This window comes from Gorilla gorilla, chromosome 9, assembly GCF_029281585.2.
Source record: "Gorilla gorilla gorilla isolate KB3781 chromosome 9, NHGRI_mGorGor1-v2.1_pri, whole genome shotgun sequence".
NCBI classification, from domain to species: domain Eukaryota; kingdom Metazoa; phylum Chordata; class Mammalia; order Primates; family Hominidae; genus Gorilla; species Gorilla gorilla.
Window position 1 is genome coordinate 40962609 of NC_073233.2, and position 22807 is coordinate 40985415.

At 44.8% G+C, this 22807-nt stretch overlaps 1 protein-coding gene across 4 annotated transcripts in view; it reads left to right on the forward strand.

Moving 5' to 3' along the window:
• Positions 1 to 21284: 21284 nt before the first annotated feature.
• EHF (ETS homologous factor) overlaps positions 21285 to 22807 on the forward strand; it is a 40772-nt gene continuing 39249 nt past the window's right edge. For 3 of the 4 annotated variants that reach the window (XM_055355517.2, XM_055355518.2, XM_055355519.2), the window contains exon 1: positions 22267 to 22590. In XM_055355517.2, coding sequence (XP_055211492.1) covers positions 22585 to 22590 — 6 coding nt within the window. In that variant the 5' untranslated portion in view covers positions 22267 to 22584. Of the gene's footprint in view, positions 21403 to 22266; positions 22591 to 22807 lie in introns of those variants that run through there. The other variant, XM_004050928.5, reaches the window with a different exon arrangement.

Here is a 22807-nt window from a genome sequence, read left to right on the forward strand (position 1 = left end):
AGTTTCCAAATATGATCCCTCCTTTCCACTGTCACTTGTCCACCCCCGACCACTATCATTCTTTTATTTGCTTCTCCCCTGAGCCAGCCAAGAGCCCAGGTCAGTGATAGGGCAGGCAGAAGAGAGAGGGGCTTCCAGGAAGGAGAGGGAGCAACTCACAGAAGAGGCAGCAAGACAGGAAGGCAGGCAGGGGCTGAAAATCCAATACATATCTAAGTACATTTTTCTAGGATGGGCTTCTACACTCAGCCAAAACATATCTTGCATATTGTTTGTATTTTTTAGAAGTTTACAGGTCTCCCTGAAAGTCCCTCTGTGGAATTATAAACCTCTAATAAAAAATCCCAGGGTTAAAGAAAGGAAAAGATGAAGGAGAGGCCCACACTCTGAAAGGAAAGGGATCAGAGACTCCTGGAAGGTTCTGGATGGTGCTTCCTTGACCAAGTCAGCTGCTTCTTCTACCTGGTCTCCTTTGTGGTTCAGCTGGGGTGGGGCTTGCTAGAAAAAGCTGTGGGAGGTGGTTGCTCCAACATATGGGGGCTGTCTGTAAGTGTAGGTGTTATCTGATGAAAGCTGCCCAGGGTGAGGGTTTGTACAGAAAGCTCCTGGTGGTGGGGAGATAATGTCAAGCTTCTCTCTCTCTCCCAGATCCTGGTTGTATCCCCTGTCCCTCTCCACCCCCACCCACTCACCACAGACTTCCAAGGAACCGGCGCCTGCAGACATGCCTCTCTGGTGCCCTCCCAGTAACCCCTGGCAGGCAGCACAGCGCCAAACCTCTTGGCCTTACCCCACTGCACCCATGACCCAGTGGCTGTGCCTCTGGGTCCTCCCTGTCCTGCAAAGAGAACTGGGCCCTGAGTCAGGTTCTTCTGCTCCAACCCAGTGGCCACCTGTGCTCTTGGGGAGCTTGGGGGAGGCTGGGAAACTTTCAAAGAGCAGTTAATCACTAACTAGCTGGAGATAAGAGAGAGAGAATGAAACAATTGTGAAAATGCCCAACCCAGAGGTTAGTGCTTCCCTGCCTGCACACGCCAGAACCTGGCCCGCCCAGAGAAACTGGCAATCAAACTGAGTTTGTTCACTGGAGAGAGCTGACATACAGTCTCTAAGGGGCTGCAGTATCCCAGGCTGAGGTCCAGTGGCAGCCGCTGCCCCTTTCCTCCTAGGGCCCTTTCCTTCAGCCATGCCTCAGCCCTGAAGACAAACAGGAGCAGTTTTCAAGGAGCCCTTCCCTTATCTCTAAGGTCTGGGCCTGGAATTCAGCTTGGCCCATTTACTATGCCAGCTCTGTGCAGGGTGCAGAGATCCAAGATAAATCAGACAGGGTCTCTGCTGTCAGTGTGCTCAAGGAAAGAGGCTTTTAGGGGAAACAAATCTAAACGACTGCCAGCTGGAACTTCAACTCTGTAAAGCAGCACCCTGCCACATCTGCCTGCTGGAACATTTTCATCTGCTGGGCTCACGTAGCTGTGCAACAGCTGGGGCTGGGGTCACATTCTGGGCTAATCTGATGATTATTTTGGATAGAGTGAGCCCATCCTTTTTGGTTTCAGGAGCTGTTCAAGGGTGGTCTGATGGTTTGGATCAAGACTAGCTGTATCCTGGAGAAGAATACATTGACTTTTCTGGGGTGGGGTCTGGGGCAGAAAGCAAGAAGGCTGCCTTACTTCAAGGAAGGCTCTCCTTCCACCTTCTGCCCTCTGAGTGCCTTGTATGCGCAAGTGACACTAGACAAAGTGCTTAACACTTATTACCTGACTTGAATCTCCCAATGGCCCTGTAAAGCAGGTACTCCATTATCATCACCGCCCTTCTTTTTACAGGCAAGAAAACCAAGGCACAGTCAGTTTAAATAACTGGCTCAAGGCTGCACGGCTGATAAGTAGCAAATTTGGACTTCGAATCTGGGCGCTCTGGCTTCAAAGTGTGCTGTCCATTGTTCAGGTTCTGGTCTGGTCCTGGCAATGTCAGCCACACCTGGAAGCTTGCTAGCTAGGACTGTAGAATCCCCAGCTGACCCCAAACTCCCCAAATTAGCACCATGATTTTAACAAGATCTCAGGTGATTGGTGTACACATTACAGTTAGAGAAACACTGCCCTTTTCACATTATATGGCTCTGTGCTCAGTACAGATTTAGTTTTCTTTTTTTTTAAATTATACTTTAAGTTCTGGGGTACATGCACAGAACATGCAGGTTTGTTACATAGGTATATATGTGCCATGGTGGCTTGCTGCACCCATCAACCCACATTAGGTATTTCTCCTAATGCTCTCTCCCCTAGCCCTCCACCCCCTGACAGGCCCCGGTGTGTGATATTCCCCTCCCTGTGTCCATGTGTTCTCATTGTTCAACTCCCACTTATGAGTGAGAATGTGGTGTTTGGTTTTCTGTTCTTGTGTTAGTTTCACAATCATTCTCAGATTTAGTTTTCAAACTATTCATTCCACCTGCCAACAATTAGCGAGCTCCAGACATTGTGCCAGGTGAATGATGGAGGTGAAGAGACAAATTTCCTTATAGAACTTGGCCACGCCCTTCATGCAGGCAGTGTGTGGAGTGCAAGTCAGGACACTTGGATCTAAATCCAGTGCTACCACCTGCCGGCTGCGAGACTGTGGCTGAGTCATTTCACCTTCTTGGGTCCCAGGTTCCTAATCGGTAAAACCGGGAGGCAAGCCAGAGATGTCCGGCCTCAACAGCATATTCTATGTGAACAGGATGAGGTGCCCAGCAGGCAATCAGTGGGGATCTGCTGAATGAGGGAACCAGTAAATGAGTGAGTGAACCGATCATCCACCACAAGGAAAGAGCCCTCCATTTCCAAATGAAGAAAAGAAGTATGCTAGTGGAGGGGAGACGGGATTATCTGCTGTGTGTCAGGGAAGAGTAGGGCCTTCCCAAGCTCCCTTAATACCAACATTACACAGGGGTCCTCGCTTGCCCTTCTCAATGGTCCACTCAGGTGATTTCTTTTGGCCAATGTCTGCCCCACATCTGTGTGTCACTCAGCAACTTTGGCCACCTATCCAGTGTGGGATCTCTAGATCACAAGGTGGGGAAAGGGGTGAGGAATGACCTAGAATCCTGGCCTCTGGCCTTAGAGCCTCACTTGTTAAAGGGAAAGGGGCAAATAAGATCTGAACATCAGAAATTATTTCAGCTTGCCTTCCCTCTTACTTTTCTCTGTCCCCTTCTCCTCTTGTCTTCCCTGCAAACCACTTTGAGTCTCCTTTGGTTACCAAGATAAAACCAATCCACGTTAACTATGGCTGGTATTTTTTTCGCTTTTACTCCAAGCCAGTGCATAGTGCATTTTGCTCACATTAGATTATGGAATCCTTCAAACAACCTGATGATGAGTGGGTGCCATTGATACCCCCATTTTATAGCTGGGGCAACTGAGGCACAGGGTTGTTAAGCAGCTAACCTGAGGCCACTCGGTCACTTCCTTGTGGTGGGCCCAGGATTTGAATCCAGGTTTGCTCAACTCCAAAGCCTGTGTACTAAACGACACTTCCTGCCTTGATAAGATAATTGTGGTTGTTACTTGGCCAAATAAAGAGCCTATGGAGAAGTTGTTTCCAATGAAGCATATCAGCTTCTGAATCTGGCTGAACATTGGACTCTCCAAAGGGGCACAAAATACAGCTTTCCGGGCACCATCTTGAAATGACTGATTCAGCAAATTGGTGGTAGGCAGCGAGGCACCTGTAGTTTGGTAAAGCTCCCAGGTGATTCTGATAATGAGCTTGTGCAGAACCCATTTACCCAAGGAGAATGCGGGTTCAAAGGGACTGGACGGCTCTTCCTTATTTAGAGTAGGAGGCTGTTGACTTCCGAGAATGAGGGCTAATTAACTTTGGGGAGCTTCCTGCAGTGACCTTTGCCCTTAGGGAAAGTGTGGGGATTGAGATAAGAGAGAGAAATCCTTGGCGGCTAGGAGGAAGGGTAGGGTGTTTGCTGTCAGGCTCCAGGCTTAGCCCTCGTGGTGTCCCTCCTGGAGATGGTGTGCACTGAGTGCAGTGGCTGCTGGAGAGTGGGTGGAGAGATGAAGGTGACAGGGGTGGGATTAATTAAATATCAGGCAGTGTGGCTGGGCGCAGTGGTTCACACCTGTAATCCCAGCGCTTTAGGAGGCCAAGGCAGGTGGATCACCTGAGATTGGGAATTCGAGTTTAGCGTGGCCAACATGACGAAACCCTGTCTCTACTAAAAAAATACAAAAATTAGCTGGGTGTGGTGGTGCACTGCAATCCCAGCTACTCGGGAGGGTGAGGCATGAGAATTTCTCAAACCCAGGAGGCAGAGGTTGCAAGTGAGCAGAGATCGCAACACTGCACTCTGGCTGGGGCAACAGAGAGAGACTCTGTCTCAAAGAAAAGAAGCAGTGAACCTTTAGATTATCCCACTCTAAAAGTGAGGCAACCTTAGTTTGTCTGGGTCTTTAGAAGCAGAAGTGCCCTTGGCTATTTCTAGGCTGAGGGCCCCACCTAGTTCAAGCCTTCTAAACATCCAGTGTTTTGCTATATTCATTTACCACTTGTCCTATTAGACTCTTAGGTCTTTTTTTTAATGACTCACTTATTAAAGAATGTGCACTTATTTACAAAGCAATAATATCACTACCTTTAATGGAAAATTAGCAACCCTGGCTACGCCTAGAAGGTAACTGTTAATAAATAGGATGAAACCCAAGGCTGGGATTAACGTCTCATTGGATCCTGCAGCCTATGCTCCTTTCATTGAAGGGTGATATCAGTCAACTGAGACCTCCTCTAAAGTCTGTGAAGGATTGAATTAAGAGAATTGGAAAGGGCACACATTTCTCATGATGTGATTCAATATTGATTAATTCCAGGTTCACCTATTATCTAAAACCATGTTACTGAAAGCGGCTTATAAATACCACAGCACCAGAATGTAAGCTCCACGAGGGCAGAGTTTTTGGTTTTGTTTTGTCTTTTAAAAATCTGTTCATTGCTGTATTCCTAGACTCTGGAACAGTACTTGGAATATGGTAGGTGTTCACATATTTATTGACTACGTGGACTCTTTTTAGACTGAGAAGCAGAATATAAAGTCGGAGGGTCCAACTGGTGATCGAATGTCTTCGTTCCTTACTCAAGCCCACTCACCCACTTAGTTTTGAGAACTCTGGTGACCCAACCTACAGCCTGTCCCACCTTCAGCTTATTGCCATTCCTTGGATGCACGTGTTGCTGTGAGGATCAGATGAGGTCATGGATGGGCAGGACTCTGAACTGCGTGCCCTCTGCACAGGGAAACAGCTGGGCCGATTATAAATTGCAAAGGGGATGCCTGATGGTGGCCCCATGACTTTTCATATGCTTTGGGCTGTTGTGAGAGAGAGTTCCCAAAGCCTGATTCTGGAACATTTTCTTTGCTGTCTTCTAAATGAGAACCTGCTTGCTTCAATTCTCCCACTGAGCAATCATGCTGACATGAGGGAGATGGAGTCAGACCTTACATTGTTGAGACCAGATTCTGTGTTCTACTGAGTATTGTGAAGGGTGATGCAGGCAGGCACCCACCATGTTCCCTGTGAGTGCTTATTTTTAATAAAAACCTTGGTATACTGCTATTAATGAAAATAATAATAATAATAATGATAATTACTCCTGCTAATAATATAAGGAAACACCCACTGGTCTGTGACTGAGCCAGCCTTGCCTGAAGGCAGGGGAATGAATTCAATGACCTCTTGACACTGGTCTCAGCCCTTTGGTTCTATTACCACCTTGTAAACCTGAGGTTGTTCTGTTTTTATCCCTAGGGAGTTGTGGTTAGAACCTGTCAGAAATTTCTCACAATGAATCAATCTTCCATTGGTCACTGCCCTTTTCAACATGCCTGTCATTCAAGACTTACGATTTCCTAGGCATTGACAGAGAGAAACTGGCCATGTGGACCAAGGCAGTGGGATTTACGTGACACCCGCCAAGCCGGTAGGGCTAAGTTCCATTGCTGAAGTCTGATACCTGTCATCTGCTGTGGGGTGACATCCACACCATGTCATTCTCCATTCATTCAATACATATTTGTGGATTCCTAAAATGCCCCAGCTGCTGTGATAGTCCAGCTCAAGAGAGAGGAAGTGCAGGAGACATTACCACACAGTGTGGTATGTGCTGGAGAGGTGAAGACTCTGGAGCAGAGAGGCAACAACTCAGGTGGGGACTGAATGGTGGCGGGGTGGGCTCATGAGGAAAGGCCCCCCCAGGGAAGCTGTGTTTGGGCTGGGGTCTAAGGATGAGCAGCAGTTAGCCAGGGAAGACAGGGAGTAAATGTACCCAGGCCTATGGGGCAGTCTATGCAATAATGTGGGGAGGAAGGAGAGAGAAAGAGAATGGGAGAATGGCCTGCCTGTTTGGGGAAATGAAAGGAGCCAGTATGTAAAAAGTCAGGTGAGAGACAGCTGGAGATGAGGCTGCAGAAATAGGTAGGTGCCAGGTCACAGAGGGCCTTGTGAATAGTATCATGGAGGCTGGACTTTACTCCAAAGGGCATGGGAGCCATCAAGGGTGTTGAACAAGGAGATGCACATTATAGAAAGGCCAGGAAGGCCTCTGGGATCTCCTCTTCTCCAAACTGTGGCTCTGGGGACAGCTCCCTATAGTGGTCTTGGGAAGCACCATACTGGTGTTTAGGCTCAGCTCACATGCAGCTATCAGCAAGATGGTGACAAATGACTCATCCTCAAACAACAGAGCAGGCATAGGAAGGAGGCCCCGGTTAGGATCATGCTTACCTGGTTTGCTGGTGGCCTATGCATTTAATTGTAGAACAGAATGCCAAGCCACTTTTTAACCTTTCTTCTACACCATGCCCTGCACCTCCCCTTCTCTCTCTGCTCTTCTCCCTTCCACCCTCAAATTTCTAAGCCATGTCCAGGTCTCGTTTTCACCTGTGCCAGAGAAGATCTATCTGACTTTGGCCATGGAAGAGGTATAGCAGGTATCAGTTGGAGAGGGCTGGAAAAGCTCCCTGATGCTAGATATGGACGACCTGAGCTTCCAGTCCTGGCTCTCGCAGCCACCAGGCATTTAACATGGGGCAGAAGCACTTTTCCTCACTGAGCCTCTGTTTCCTCATCTGTAAAATGGGAATCATGTTATGGTGGTGGTGTGATATTTGAACAAGTTTTTTTTTTTTTTTCAAAATTGCTTTGTAAACTGCAAAGCTCTGAATAAGTGTTTATTTGGGATTATTAGGAACTGCTTTGCTGGAACAGTCTACCAGAGGGATGGAAGGAGAGGAATTGAGAAATCCATTCTTTGAAATATTTTTATCATATGAGATACAAATATGTATCTATATAAATATAGATATAAATATGAACAAATATATCTGTCATAAAATTTAAAAAAGGATGAACCTTGCCCCCAATCTCACCCCTAGCAGCAACTATTAATTTTTTGTTGTATATCTGCCCAGACACATATAAAATATATATTCAAACAAAAAATATAATCATATTATAAGCTTTGTTTTTTAGCTTGTTTATTCACATTACATGGAAATCTTTCAGCATCATGGCATATAGATCTGTCTTTTTAATATTACTTCCTGGTCTAGGTGAACCATAGTTTATTTAGCATTTTCCTTTTGGTAAACATTAAAGTTAGTTGCAATTTTTCATCATATATTTTTTCTGGTCTTTTGTACATATATCTATGAGAAAAATTCCTAGAAATAGGGTTGCTGACTCAAAGGATACCAGCATTTTAAATTTTGGTAGGTACTACCAAATTGCTCTTCATAAAGACTGTACAAATACACCCTCCCACAAACAGAGTGCCTGCCTTCCATGCCTGGACCAACCACAGGCATTACCACCTCTGCTGAAGCTTTTTTATGAGACAAGGTCTTGCTCTGTTGCCCAGGCTGGAGTGCAGTGGCGTGATCTCTGCTCACTTCAACCTCTGCCTCCCAGGTTCAAGTGACTGTCATGTCTCAGCCTCTGGAGTAGCTGGGACTACAGGTGCGTGCCACCAAACCTGGCTAATTTTTGTATTTTTGGTAGAGATGGGGTTTTGCCATGTTGGCCAGGCTGGTCTCGAACTCCTGGCCTCAAGTGATTTGACTGCCTTGGCCTCCCAAAGTGCTGGGATTACAGGCGTGAGCCACCATGCCTGGACTGCTGAGGTTTTTTTTTTTTTTTTTTTTTTTTGAGACCAAGTTTCACTCTTGTAGCCCAGGCTGCAGTGCAATGGCATGATCTTGGCTCACTGCAACCTCCGCCTCCCAGGTTCAAGTGATTCTCCTGCCTCAGCCTTCCAAGTAGCTGGGATTATAGGCATGTGCCACCATGCCCGGCTAATTTTGTATTTTTAGTAGAGATGGGGTTTCTCCATGTTGGTCAGGCTGGTCTTGAACTCCCAACCTCAGGTGATCTGCCCTCCTTGGCCTCTCAAAGTGCTGGGATTACAGGCATGAACCACTGCGCCCAGCCTTGCTGAGGCTTTTAAAACCATGAAACTCTCCTCCTCCCTCAAATGGTCATGTGGCCACTGCCTGCTTCATCACACTGCTCCTCTTTCTGACAAGCCTGTTCTTATATAACACCAGTAGGTAGGGCCATCCGAGACATGGTTACCCAATAAAATGGTAAGAACCAGCCCTAGGGTATTTGGGAAACTGGCTGTGAGGGTTCAATGGAATATTCACATTTCCAAACATAAAATCTAGCAGCAATGGAGAAACGTACTTTAAGCAGAGAGTTTTGCGCCTGACACAAGAAATTATTATTATTGCTGTTATTGAAAGTTCTGACACACAGATCTCGGTTGTGTTTGGAAGGAGGATAGTCAGAGAGAGGAGGAAGATATGAAGAGGTCGAGGTGTTAGTTTTAAGAAGGTGTGTCTTTGTCATTGTCGAGCTGTGGCTGGTCCCACAACCTGGTTCTATCAGGCCTTTGGTGTTACAAAATGCAAAACACCAGGCAACCAAATAGCGTTTCCATGGAAGTATCCCATGACCTCTGGTGCTGTGTACAGGTGAGACAGTGAGCACTCAGAAAGGGATGGCCTTGGTGGGGAGGGCGAAAGGGGCCTCTCCAGCCTCTGCAACCTAAAACAAGGGGCCAATGGAAAGTTCTGGAACTGGATCACTAAGAAGACAGGCCCCACTGCTGGCATGAGTGGGATGACCAAAGAATTAGGAACCTGAGATTGGAGTTGGTCTCCAATTCAACTGGCCCATTTAAAAATTTTCATAAGCAGGGACAGAGGATCAAGCCAAGAGCACTAGGGAGATGGTGATGAATGGAAATCGTGTAAGGTAGATGGCTATGTGCTGGGGAAGGAGGAGAGAGGATTCAGAATTATAGGAATAATACATGAAATGACTGACAAAAGTAGCCTTTTATGTGTCTTATGTAATTTAATCCTCTTAACCTTATAGAGTTAGCACTGTCAGGATCCACATTAAAAAAAAAAAGACGAAGCAGAAGCTCGGAGAAGTCAAATTACTTGGCCAAGGTCAAGGTCACACAGCCACATGTGGCAAATCTGGAATACAAACTTAGGTCTATCTGACTTTAAACCAAAATGCTGCATATAGCTTCGATTTCAGCACGGCAGGGTTCAACTTGGAGGTAGAGGGTGGTGTTGTAGATTACCAGATATGATAGTGGTAGGTTTTCTTCTTCTGTCTTGATGAAAGATGAGCTATTTTTATCCTGTTGCAGGACAACGCGAAGGATCATGACTTCCGTTTTGGAACTGACATTGTAGATTTGTGTATATTTGACAGCTCTACCACATTCCCAACCCTATGCCCTCCTATCACCCTTTTTGAGAATACTGGGCTAGTTGGGGGCAGTGTTGGGGTACTTGGGCCTGGGCGTATGCTGGGAGGAAAGGCAAGGAGATTATGCAGTGTGGTAGTAGGGACTGGGGGAAGTTTTTTTGTTTTTTGTTTTTGTTTTTAAAATCCTAGTTGGTCCCCACTGGAGCCTCCAGACCTCCTCAAAGTCTTTGAGGTTGTGATTAATTACCATATAAACTAGACAGTCCTTGGCCTTGGCGTTGCCATTCCAGCCTGTAATTATCTTCATCACAAGTTGCTGTCTGGCTTTGTTCTGTAGGTAGAGGCTCTTTCGTTGGTCCCTGCATGTCCCTGAGTCACTAGCAGGCTCACTTGTGCTTATCCAAACTGGTGAATCATTCGCTGTCACCCTGGAGAGCAGTGCAGTTTGGCAAGGCGTGGGTGCGCCCATGGAGAGGGTGATCCCCTCTCTCTTCTTTCCAGGCATGCGTAAGGAGCAGTGGCAGAGAATTATGGAACAGAGGATGCTATCATAGGTGACCTATGAGCCAGGCACGTACATACGTGTCATCTCAATGAAAGCTTTACGGCACAGGTTATACAAGTAGTACACAGGGATAAACAGCAAGGTTCTTAGGTGGGTTTCAGACCTGGCTCTGCCATTTATCTAGAGGTATGACCTTGGCCCAACCTTCCTAACTTGTCTATGCCTTGATTTCCTCAACTATAAAATAGAGATAGAAATGGTAACTGCATCCAAGAGCTTTTGAGAGGAATTGATGCAAAGGTGCAAGTATAGTGCCTAGCAAACTGCAAGCACTCCACGAGGAGTGGTGATGCGGATGCTAATGCTGATGCTGGGACAAACTTACACCCACTTTACAGATGGGAGAACTGACCCTCAAGTTGTCCAAAGTGGCATAGCTAGTAAGTGGTAGACTTGGGATGAAAACCCCAGTCTGTTTCCAAGTCAGGAACCCTTTCCTCCATAATGCTGTCTGCATAAATTAGACTGTTGGACTGAAAAACAATCCATTCAAACCACAAGGGTACATTGGCCCAGGTTGCTTCTATGTTTTATCCTCAATCTGAAGCAATATAATGAGCAATGTAATGAGATTATGTTAATATTTACTCAGGGTTCTGGGAAACCCAGAAGGGTTTCAGGGTAAACCATCTCCCAGCAAGCAAGGGCTCGCCCGCTAATTCCCCTTTCTTCCAAGACTGATCAGATTGCCCAGTGCCTAGTAAAATGCCAGTTTCCTTTTATGTGGAGGGGAGCAAAGCTATCAGCTCCTGCTGGGGCACAGGGAGAGGATGTTTCTTGTGGACGGGTAGGTGGTGCTTAGGGGTAGAGCCTCTGAGATCAGGCAGACATGGTTTCTATCTGTCCTCCCAGCAGTGTGACCTTGGGTAAGTTACTTAATGCCTCTCAGCTTCAATGTCCTCATTCTTAAGATGAGGGATTATCATGCTACTTTGTGGGGCCTTTGTGAGGATTAAATGAGATCTTAGTATCTGGCACATAGTAAGTGCTTAATAAAAATAATAAGGCAGAGCTGGGTAGATTGAGGGTTTCGTTTACAGCACTTTGGCAGCACGTTTCTTGTTTCCTGCCATTCAGAGACCCTGGCCAAACTATGTCCATTGTGGCCACATGACCATTGGCATGTCAGCCTCCAAAAGAGAGATGGCTGCTCAGCAGGCATTAACCAGATCAGAGGTTCTTTGATTCAGCACAGTGCTCTCTTTTTGCACTGCTCTCAGTCCACCAACAGTATCAATCACAGCAACCATTCATGGTGCAAGGTGATCTCCCTAAACATACATTATATCTTCAATCCTCACAGCAGCCTCGGGGGATGGTATTATTTCCATCTGTAGATGAGACAATAGAGGCTCAGAGATGGTAGGTAATTGCCCAAGGACACATAGCTGTTGGAGAAAGTAGTATTGGAGCAAAATCTATGTGTGTGCATCTAGATTGACCAACCTTCCTGGTTTGCCTGGGAATATGGGGTTTTCTAGGATGTGGGGCATTCAGTGCTAAAATCAGGGAAGTCTAAGATGAGTTGGTTACTCTATATGCGGCCTCTCCGTGGAGGGTTGGTTGGTGGGCCTGGAAAAGGGATGGGGATAAGAGAGAGAAGAGGAGGACGCAGAGAGAATGGCAGAAGCAACTCTGCACTGTTTCTTTCTGCAAAGATGTCTTTTCAATTCAACCTGCTTGTTCAGTTCAACAAGCAGGTTTGAATGCCCTCCTCCTTGGAGGGAGTCACGTCAGGACTTTCCGGGTATTTGACCATGATGAAGAGCGCTGTCTGCCAGGGTTCACCAGGCTGGATGTGGAAAAATGGTGCCCCAAACCAGCCCCACATGGCAGAATAGGAAACATGCTGTCATCTTGCTTCATCTGAATCTCCATTCCATGAGGGCAGGAATTCTTTTCTTTTTTACTTCTATAGCTGAAGCCCCAGTGCCCAGAATATGGCAGAAACCCCAGAAACATTGGTGGAATGTAGACTATTGAATAATTCCAAGTACAAACCAATGGTCCAGGGAGATTTAAATTCTGATGAAGGCAATCTGGGGAAGACTGAATGGAGAAATAGCATTGGAAACGGTTTGGATACCACGTGTTGGGATCAGGAAGCAGAGGAGCACAGAATGCTTGTGCGGAAGTGACATGGGCCCACTGCACCTGGGGTGGACCCTGTGAGGTAGAGTTGGAGACCAAGGGCCTGAGGACTGGACATGTCGGTGGAGACCAGGTGGTGGAGGATGGAGAATGCCATGCCCTCAGGGAGTTTGGACTGCCTGTCGTTAAGCCATTTTTTTCTCCAAATTTCAATCCCCCTCATTCCATTGTCACCATTTTTGCCATGTCTGTGTACCTACCTATATTACTTATTTAACACTTTTCCTTCAAGTGACTTACTTTTTAACTTTACATTTGTTTTCATATCAAACACATATGGCTGTTAAAATAAAAATTATGATTTGAACTTAGAATCATCTTGCCTACCACATGAGGTAGGTGTACTTCCTTCTGAGGACCACAGCTCCAGCAACTGGGGAACCTACAAAGATTTTTGAAAGAAGAAATGATTCAGTTGCTTTTTGAGAAGACTACACACGTGACGAAGTACTGAGTGGAAGATATGTGCATGAAACATTGGCACAATTGTGACTAACATGGTAAGAAATATTATCAACGCAAGTTTGGGGGGCATTTCAAAGTCTCTCAATGGTCATCAGGATGAAATATGCAAGAACTGCTCTCTCTCTCTCTCTCTCTCTCTCTCTCTCTCTCTCTGTCTTTTCTCTTCTTGGTCTCACTTTGTCCTCTTTCCCAGCAGCTCTGCCTTCTCCCCCATGCTTGCTGCCAACAGCTCTGAGGAATGGGAGGGATTGCAGTTCAAAGAGTAAACAGGTCTACTCTGAGTAAGGCCGTGGGCCGTGCAGTGACCCCCAGTGGGTCTGGGTGCCTGGCAATGATGCCTGCACTGGCATGATGCTGTGGCTTTCCAGGCTTGTTTTACCTGGTTGTGCAAAGAATGTTACCCCCAGCCAAGGCTCAAGTTCACAGACCATTGGCCCATCCCCTAATAAGCATATTATTCCCACCTGGGCATTGAACTTCCAAGTTAAGGTGACCTGCCAAGCTGGAAAGAAAACGGATTTGCAAAAATCAGATGTTTGCCAACAGCGCCATCCCCCACCACAACCATACACAATTGTGAGATCTAAAGTTGGACTCCCTGAGGTTTTCTGCCCTGGTGGTTCTGGCAACTCCTGGAGAGCCACAGACTGATGAATTTGAGGATCATAAACCTTAAGAAGACTTTAAAGTATTTTTGGCATTAATTGACAAAATCCACAGCAAGACAGGCATGCCCTTCTCTCCCACTCCCCTTGTCAGAGATGTCTCTTTCCCCTTGCTCTCCTTACCCCATTCTTTCCAGCATAACCAAGCTTAATAGCCTCCATGTTTCCACTGTAAGGAAGTGAGCCGAGTGTGGTTGGTCTGTTTCACAGCAAGGCTATCCTCACACGAAAAGTTTTCAGATGCACTGACTATGCAGATTTTTGGCTCAGTTTGCAGACTTCCTTATTTCAGTTTTACTGTACACCCACCTACATAATACTTTTTGGTTCTTAGAATTTCAGAGCTATTAACCTCTAAACTTAAATCAAAATTCTCATCAAACTTTCCTAGGGCCTTGTCATAAAAGAAACTAAGTCTCAAAATAGGACTTTTTGGCCTAATTTCCTTGTCCAGGAAGACAGATTGACTAATTCCAAACCCTGGACTCACATGTGATTGCTAAGAATAGGGGTGGGGGAGAGAGAGGGGACAAAAGTCATAGACATGCCATGACACATATTGGGAGATTTCATCTGAATTTCCCCCGAGTATGAAATTATTCAGAAGTAATTCCAAGGGCTTCTTTTCTGACATTCCACCAGTGTGCAGGTGCATATGTTTTGAATGAACTGAATGGATAATTTATTTATACAAATGAGTCTTTTTGCATAGTTGCAATGGATGTGCTGTCAACTCTCCAATATCACTTCCAGGGGGTTTGTAGATGCATTCTTTCCATGGGCATGAACAGGTCTGGATCTCCTGCTTTCTATCTGAAAGGCACTGGTCTGGATCTCCTGGTTTCTATCTGAAAGGCATTATGGGCAGCAGTCTGGTTGATTTTATACTACTTTGATACACTCTCAATTGCATATGAAGAATGAGGATGGAGAAACTGATAGTGACCCTCACCCCAATTAGGTTTCACTACTGCCCTTGACCTTCATATTTAATGCCTTTGTTATCACAGCAACTCTTTGCTCTATTTCTGGATCCAAATGCCTAAGGATCTCCCTGGGGTGTTAAGCTTGCTCAGTGCTATTAAACCTGGTGGGTGGCAGAGTGACCTTTGTATCACAAGAGCCTCATGACTTCCCAGGCAAGACCAAGTCACAACTTTTCCAATGGATTTCCCCTCGATTCTTATTCTGAGCATTTAGCTTTTTAAATATTTGGCTCTGAAGGGCAGGGGCTAAACATTGTTCTGTAAGATCCAAACCTGTTTGTATATTTTATACTTTTTTTTTTCATTTCAACTTTCCGATCTCGCTCTTCTGAGAAACATTCACGTTTCCAATTGCATTCCAGAACTGAGCTTGACTTTCCATGTCTATGTAAGATCTTGTAATTCAAATTTCAGCCAGCTGCTAAGCTTCTCTTTTCTGGAGGGGATTGTGGTTAAGAGATCTTGTTTTGCAATGACGCTGTCTGGTCTGAGCTCCAGCTACTTGTCTTATTTACTGTGCAACCTTGGCCATGTTAACTTATCAGGCTCATGAGGCTCGGTTTTCTCATCTGTAAAGTGAGAAAATGAATAGTACCTGTCTGATGGAGTTTTTGTAAGGCTTAAATGAAGTAATGCAGATTAAATTCTTAGTCTAGTCACTGGGACAAGATTAAAACTTAATGAATATGAATAGTCACTATTCTGTTTCTTTTTTTCTATGCCATTCCAGCTTCACCTCCTTCTCTTACTTTTTCCTTTTCTTTTTTAATTTGTTTTCTTTCTTTCTTTCTTTTTTTCTCTTTTGAGATGGAGTTTTGCTCTTGTTGCACAGACTGGAGTACAATGGCATGATCTTGGCTCGCTGCAACCTCCACCTCCCAGGTTCAAGCGATTCTCCTGCCTCAGCCTCTCGAATACCTGGGATTACAGGTGCCCACCACCATGCCTGGCTAATTTTTGTATTTTTAGTAGAGATGGGGTTTCATCATGTTGGCCAGGCTGGTCTTGAACTTCTGACCTCAGGTGATCCACCCACCTCAGCCTCCCAAAGTGCTGGGATAACAGGATGCCGCACCACTGTGCCTGGCCTCTTCTACTTTTTCCTGGAAACATGGAGGGTTAGTTCTCTGGCCACTCATATGAAACTTCATTCCCTGCTAAGGTGGAAGTATTGGAGTTCAAGCTCTACACTTAGTGGAGGGAGTAAATAAGCATTTCCAGAGAGCCCACCAAGTGCCATGCAATCTCCTAATGCTTTGTACTATTTCTCATTTAACCCCCCAAACAGCTCACTGAGTATGTTAATATCCCCAATAAACAGATAGGGAAACTGAGACCTAAAGTTTGAGCAAATATGGCAAAGTTTTCCTAGGCTGTCTGGCTTTAAAAACAATGTCCTTTCACCACACCAGGCTGCTTCTGAGGAGCAGAGCCACCTTGCTTTTGTAAGTCTGTTGGAATAGGCTCTGAGATGCCACACGTTATCCCAAATAATTAGGCATCTGGATGGAGATTTTATACATTTTCTACTTGGGCCTGAGAGTTTGCCGTCTCTCATGGTTCCTGGGTGAAAGAGGCCAGGCCCTGAGACCTTTATCCAAGGTTGGCTCTACCAAAATATCTTCTTGAGTGAGTTCTCTGGTTGATCATCTGTGGAACAATGTGGGAGCCTACTAAATATGAATGGAAAATGAGGAATGCAAAATGGATGGTTTTCTCCACTATCACCTCACCCTTGGAGGTGTTTGCTGATTTGGTAGATGTGTGGAGGAACTCAGGAGTCTGAATTTGTAAAGGTAATTTGGATGCTTCATTAGCTTAGAAAGGGCACAGCAGGGAGAACTATATAGCAGAGAAGGCTGGATGCCTATGAGGGTAGGGAAGGAAAAACAAGGGGGTGGGGCTGTAGCTGCCCTACCTCTGGTCCATATATGGCTGCATTTCTTTAATCTCTTTTACTTTTGGGATTCCATGGTAGTAGACAAAGAGTTCTTATGTTAAAACAATTGCTATCTAATTGTACAGCATGGTGAATATAGTCAATAACAATGTATCATGTATTTGCAAATTGCTAAGGGAGTAGATTGTGTTTTCACCACACACAAAAATGGCAAGTATGTGAGGTAATGCCCATGTTAATTAGCTCAATTTAGCCATTCCACAATGTGTGTGTGTGTATATATATATATATATGTTTATGTATATATACACACACACATATATATGACATGTCAGAATGTCATGTTTTACTCCATAAATGTATACAAATTTTATCTGTCAATATAAAAAGAATAATACCTGGAAAAACAAAAAAAAATCCTAAGTGCTATACTTATAAAGAAATCTTCCTCATACAAAAAAGAAGAAATTCTGGCCACAGGAAGGTTGCCTGAAAATGGCCACCTTTTTCATGATCTTCCCTCCCTTTCTGAGACTGAGAAATGAGCCTTCTTGAAGACCCTGATGGAAATACTGTGAAGAAACTAAGACAGTTAGATTCAAGAACCAAAATGCTTATCGTAGCAGTGAGGTTGGCTTGAAGTCAGGGAACAGTGTAAAGCTATTTGTGGGGAAAGATAAGGCCAGAAAGAGATTAATAAAATACAGGCGAGACCAAAGGAACAGGGCAGGGGCAAATTAGTTTAGGCAAGAATAGAGGCGTCTTGATAATAATTAAAATATGAAGGAGGAGTCCAGAAAATTCATCCTTGGTGCTTGGGTAAGTTTAGCAACATGTTCAGATGCCTGAGTTTTGTGTGTGTATGTGTGTGGGCATGCACGTGTGAGTGTACGCAGTGGGTCATTCTTCTCAGGAAGAGTGAGCCACTCTCCCCTCCTCCAGCACCAAAGTGGCCCCCACCTTGGCACGCCAGTGGCACATGCCATTGGGCCAGGATTTGCTCAGAATGCAGGCACACAGACATAATGGCAGGAGGCATTGCTGGTGTGTGTCACATCAACCTGTTAGAACAACTGTCAACGTGTGACCTCCCAAACAGAACTCAGGTGCTCCCTTCAGAGACCGTGAAGCTTGTCCTTAGAGGATAATGAAGATCCCCAGGAACCTCATCTAATCCAAAACCAAAAGATTTGGGAAATGTGACCTTTAGAGGGGAGTAGCATTAAGAAGCAAAATGATACTTATTAATTCTGTTGCTTATTTGACTGTAACCAGTATAATAAATGATCATATTCTGCTCGATTTAATTCGCCCTCCCCATAAGTTTCACAAGACCAGAAGGAGTTTCTTCTTCCCATTGGTCTTACATTAATATTCTTGTATGGCTTTCACTAAATAGATGCCATGTTCTGCCCTGGAGGTAACACCACGTCATTAGGAGGAGATGATAGACAGAAATATATACAAACACACACTTGCTTTCAAAAATAAATATAGGCCCTCTAGTTAAAAGGTATTGTGTAAAGTGTGTGAGCATCCTCTTTCTTGCAAAGCAAGCACACAGCTTCCATTAATCTTGTAGCCACAGCCTGTGTTGGTGTTAAGACTCAGATTCCTTAAAGCTTGATACTTGGCTTAAAGAGATTCTTTGTCCTGGCCTTGATTTGGGAATTAAGATCCCTAGGGTTTTTTGATTTTACAGTATGGATCTTCTAGGAGACAACCCGACTAACCTCCGGGTCTCCAGGCCACCACACACAACCTGGTTTGCTTTGCTCTGTTCCCCTTTTCCTCTGTGGGGACCAGCACAGGACTCAACTCAAAGGCTCTGTGTCTGTGCACAGGTTGGAGACGGTGATAGGGCCTTGACCTGTAGGGACAACCAGGAAGATTTCTATGCAGAGTAATTGGGTTTCTAGAGCTTGTTTCAGTTGATTTGAGGGCAAGCTGCTTGGCCTCTCTCTCGATTCTTCCCATCCACAGAATAAAGACAATCAGCTTTGTTTATCACTCTGTTCATTTTGCTATGTCTTTATCAGCCCCCCAGAGAATTCAGGAGCACAGAACAAGTGTTGGAGGTCTCTCTTGCCAGAGTCCTCCTTGAGAACTTAGAATGTGTCCATATAAAGGATCTGCTGTGTTTGATGATTTTGTGATTACACTTTAAACTTCTTATCCATAAAGGACATACTTGATATATCTGAGACTTGTAGTAGAAGGCCTTGAGACATCCATCTCATCCCATCATTTATCTATCTATCTATCTATCTATCTATCTATCTATCTATCTATCTATCTATCTATCTATCTATCATCTATCTATCGCCAGTACTGTCTTGTTGAAGTTGGCAGTAGGGTGAAAGACCTCAAACTCCAAAGGACTTTCCCTATGGATGCAATATACCTGCAATTCTAGCTTTTTTGTGTTTTTTTTTAGGTTGGGGGTGAGGGGTATTGTTTTCCTTTTTGTTTTTCTTCTGGAAGGTTCAACTAAGACCCAAGTAAAAAGAAGAATCAATACTTAATAAGTACCCAGCAAGTAGCAGGCACACTTTTAGGTACTTTATTTACAAAAAAACCTCCACAAATAAAGTGGCTTGTGAGTATGAGGTGACATCTTTCCCTCCCCTCCCACCATTACTACCCCAACATGACTCGTCTCAATAGTCCTCCAATCTAAAATGTACTAAATACAAGTGGATAAAGAAATGGAGATTTAACCAGAATTCTTCAGCTATAAATTAAAGGGCCTATAATTAAAGGTGATTGGGACTGGGTCAGAGAGCCACATCGCTTTTGTGGTTGCATTTGAAGTCCACTGTCTCTTGACCACACAACCCTACCCCTTCTACTCCCACCCTGCTGTCTCAGGTTAATCTCAGGCAACGGTGTAAAGAAGGCCAAGTCTGTTTCCCTGGAGTCCCACGGGCTCTAGCACTAATGCTTCCCTTTTCTCATGAGTGCCCCGCCACCCACCTCCCTTCACCATCACTACCCACAAATGCCCTGCAGTGGGTGGAATGTAGTTACTTCAGGTTGTGCCTGATTTGTCTCTCAAGCAAAACTCCAGCAGGCCATTCCCTCAGGGCCCTGCTCTCAGATCTGGAACTGATAGACTAATTGGGGCTAATGTGATAATGGGAAATAATGACATTTGTTGTTTTTATCAGTGTGTATATGGGGCGGGGTTTACATTTGCATTTTCACAGGGCCCTTGGCAAGTTCACAGGGTTGAATAGTAGGGAAGGGTGGGAATGTCTGGGGCAGGTTAGGGAGGCAGAGGGATTTATTAGAACTCCCCTAAACTGCACTGACCAAAGCCTCAAGCCCTTCTTCAAGACCTGCCCAGCTTCCAAGACCTTCCCAAGTCCACCCTTGTTTTCCCACTGAGTCTTTTACACTTTCAGAAACCTCTGAATTCGTGTAGAAACTAGAAAAAATAAGCAAGAAAAGACTAATACTACTGCACACTCACTGTTCCCCCTTAATATAATAACTAGTTTTTATTCTATTCAGTCAGCCTTTGACCATAAGAAGACCTTTTTTTTTTCTTTTTAACACAAGGAACTTCTTGGTTTTGATCACAAAATCTTTATCTCTGCCAAATCTCAACTTCCATTCCCTCTCCCACAAAAGGAAGGCCCGTTGAGTCAAAGAAATCTGCTTAGACATTTTGCTCATGCCAGGCCAGTGTCCTGGAAGGTTCAACAGAGAAAGTTAATGGTTGGGGGATGGTATTTTTCTTTGCTAGGAGCAGTCATTCACCCGTATGGGAGAAGGTACATTTGTGACCCAGTGAAGCAGGTACAGGTAACTCCCCATATGTCCCTTGGCCCAAGGGAATAGAGGTTGCCTGGGTATTTGAATCCGTAGATCCTCCCTAATATTCCACCTTCTTCTTGTCCAAACTGTGCTTTTTTATTTCCAGTTTCAGCATTTGGTCTTCTCCTCTCTAACTCTTATAGGGAATGTCAATAAACCTTTTAAAAAAGATCATGTAAGTGTCAAGAGGAAGTGAAGAACCTAGATAATCCACCAACTGGATAATCAGCTCTTGCATATTTGACAGTTGACTGCTTGACCTGAGCATCTCCTCATAAGGTACCCTCCCTCCCAGGACCTTCCCTTTCAAACCTCTCAAGGCTCTTACCTGGGGCCAGGGGAGATAGGCTTTTCAAAGTCCATTGAATTGCCAAGAGTCTCTGTCAAGAAGGCAGTCATGGTGCCTGGAGAGGGAACTTGCTGGGAGCCCCTTCAGAGCCTGGTACTTACACAGCTAGGGCAAAGATCTTGATGCCAAAGCAGGGTGGACTAAATACAGACTAATAAATGAGACAGGTGCTCAAGAGGGCCCCCCCATACCATCATCTCCTCCAAATTTGGACTTCTACTCACTTTGCTTTTACATTCCCTCTTCCTGATGGTGTCTTTGGTGAGCAGGGTGCTTTTCACCTGAAACAGCCTCTGAGCTGAAAAGAACAGTCACCACCAAATCAATTCCTCATCCATTAACAGGTTGTCTCTCTGTTCTTGAGACACAGGCATTACCTGGTTAGACCTGTTTTGTTTGAACACTAACGTGTGAGTTGGCCAAATGCAAATGAGCCAATGTTTGTAATCCTTTATTTTATTTTTTTAAAGGGCTGGGTAGCCAATCAGAAGAGGGGGAAGTGACTTAGGGAATTCCCGGTTGGTGGCTTATTGCTTAACATCCTACAAAATGATTTAAAATTATTGTTATATGCATTTATCTTCACTCTGATGAGGGCTCAGACTTGATAACGCCCGTGGTGTCCCATCCCTATAGGAGCTGGTGAGATTGCAGCCTGCTGCCTCCCCTCCATCAGCCACAGCTATTGGATTTCCCACCCAGAATCTTTAGGTAAATGAGGTAAGTCCTGATTTTTAAAACTTCTTTTGAATCTGGAATCCAAACACCTGAGTGGAAAGAGAAGCCTGCTTTAAACTGGACAGATGAAACTAGAACAGACTCTTAGAGACGGCTGGCAGGAAGTGAAGCTCACCTTACCTGGGCTTACCTCACTGGGTCAAATCAGAATTTTATTTTGGAGGGCAGGTTGGCTACTTTAGATATTATCTGTGAATTTCCTGCATTGTCTGGACTTCTAATCTCTGTGAATTTAAAAGCCCCCTCGTTTCCCTATGCCTGGGTGGCAAAACCATTCCCCTGGGTTGAATTCTTCTGGAACAAATAGGCAGCTAGAGATAGGTGGCTCTGATATAGCTCAGAGAAGAAGTGGTTGGCTAAGTAGCTGTTAGGGCTCAGAGTACATGGTCTCGCTTTCTAGAGATGTCTTCTGCTGGTAATTTTTCTGACTTATGAGCTACATGGAAAGGCCAATTTGTTTTTAATATGTTCCAGGACTGGAAAATGGCTAGAAATAGGCAAGAACATACACAATCACACTGGAAAAAGTGGCCAGGCAGCCAAGGCAGGCAGAGGTACTGGGGAGAGCTGAATATCTACAAAAACAAAAATTCAGAAAAAACAAAAATCAATTTTGGCAAAGGGCTTCACTGTATAACAAGGGGACAAACTAACCCTTTGTTTACAAACTAACCCTTTGTTTACTCCATTTTGTCCAGAAAATACAACAATCAGTTTTGGCAAAGGGCTTCACTGTATAACAAGGGGACAAACTAACCCTTTGTTTACTCCATTTTGGGAGACTATGATCAGACAGGCAGTTGTGACTCAGCAGCAACAAATGCCTTCTGAGACAGGGATTCTTTTGATTTTGCTTGGACATTGTGGAGAAGTGTTAGCCCCAATGTGGACTGATCTGGGAACAGTGGGAAATTAACTTCTTGTTGGTAAATATCAGGCTGAGGTGAGAAAGCGACATTTTCACCGTCCATCTTTGCTGGTTTACCATGCTCCCAGGATGGTGGGAGTGTGTGTTTTTAAGATGGAGAGTGTATGCTTCTGGGTTCAAGTTCACAGGTGTCTCTGCTGGTTATCTGCACTCACCTTGGTAACAGGGAGAAAGTGAGTGAATGGATTCCAAGAACTTACTGATGGAAGTCTAATTCAGGAGTTGGTTCTGCAGCCATGGAGGTAAAGATGTGTTCAGATAGTCTTTCAATGTGTAAAAGGGCAATTAGAGATTCTGTGTGGCTGTGTGTTAATTCCACTGGGGTCGGGGGAAAATTTTATTTCTAACAGAAAAGAAGAAGATACGTTATTAGGAAGAATTTCATGGCTAGGAGATACTATCAGAAAAGGCTCTTAAGAGATTTTAAGGATGACTTTAATAGCTGCATTTGAAGTTTGC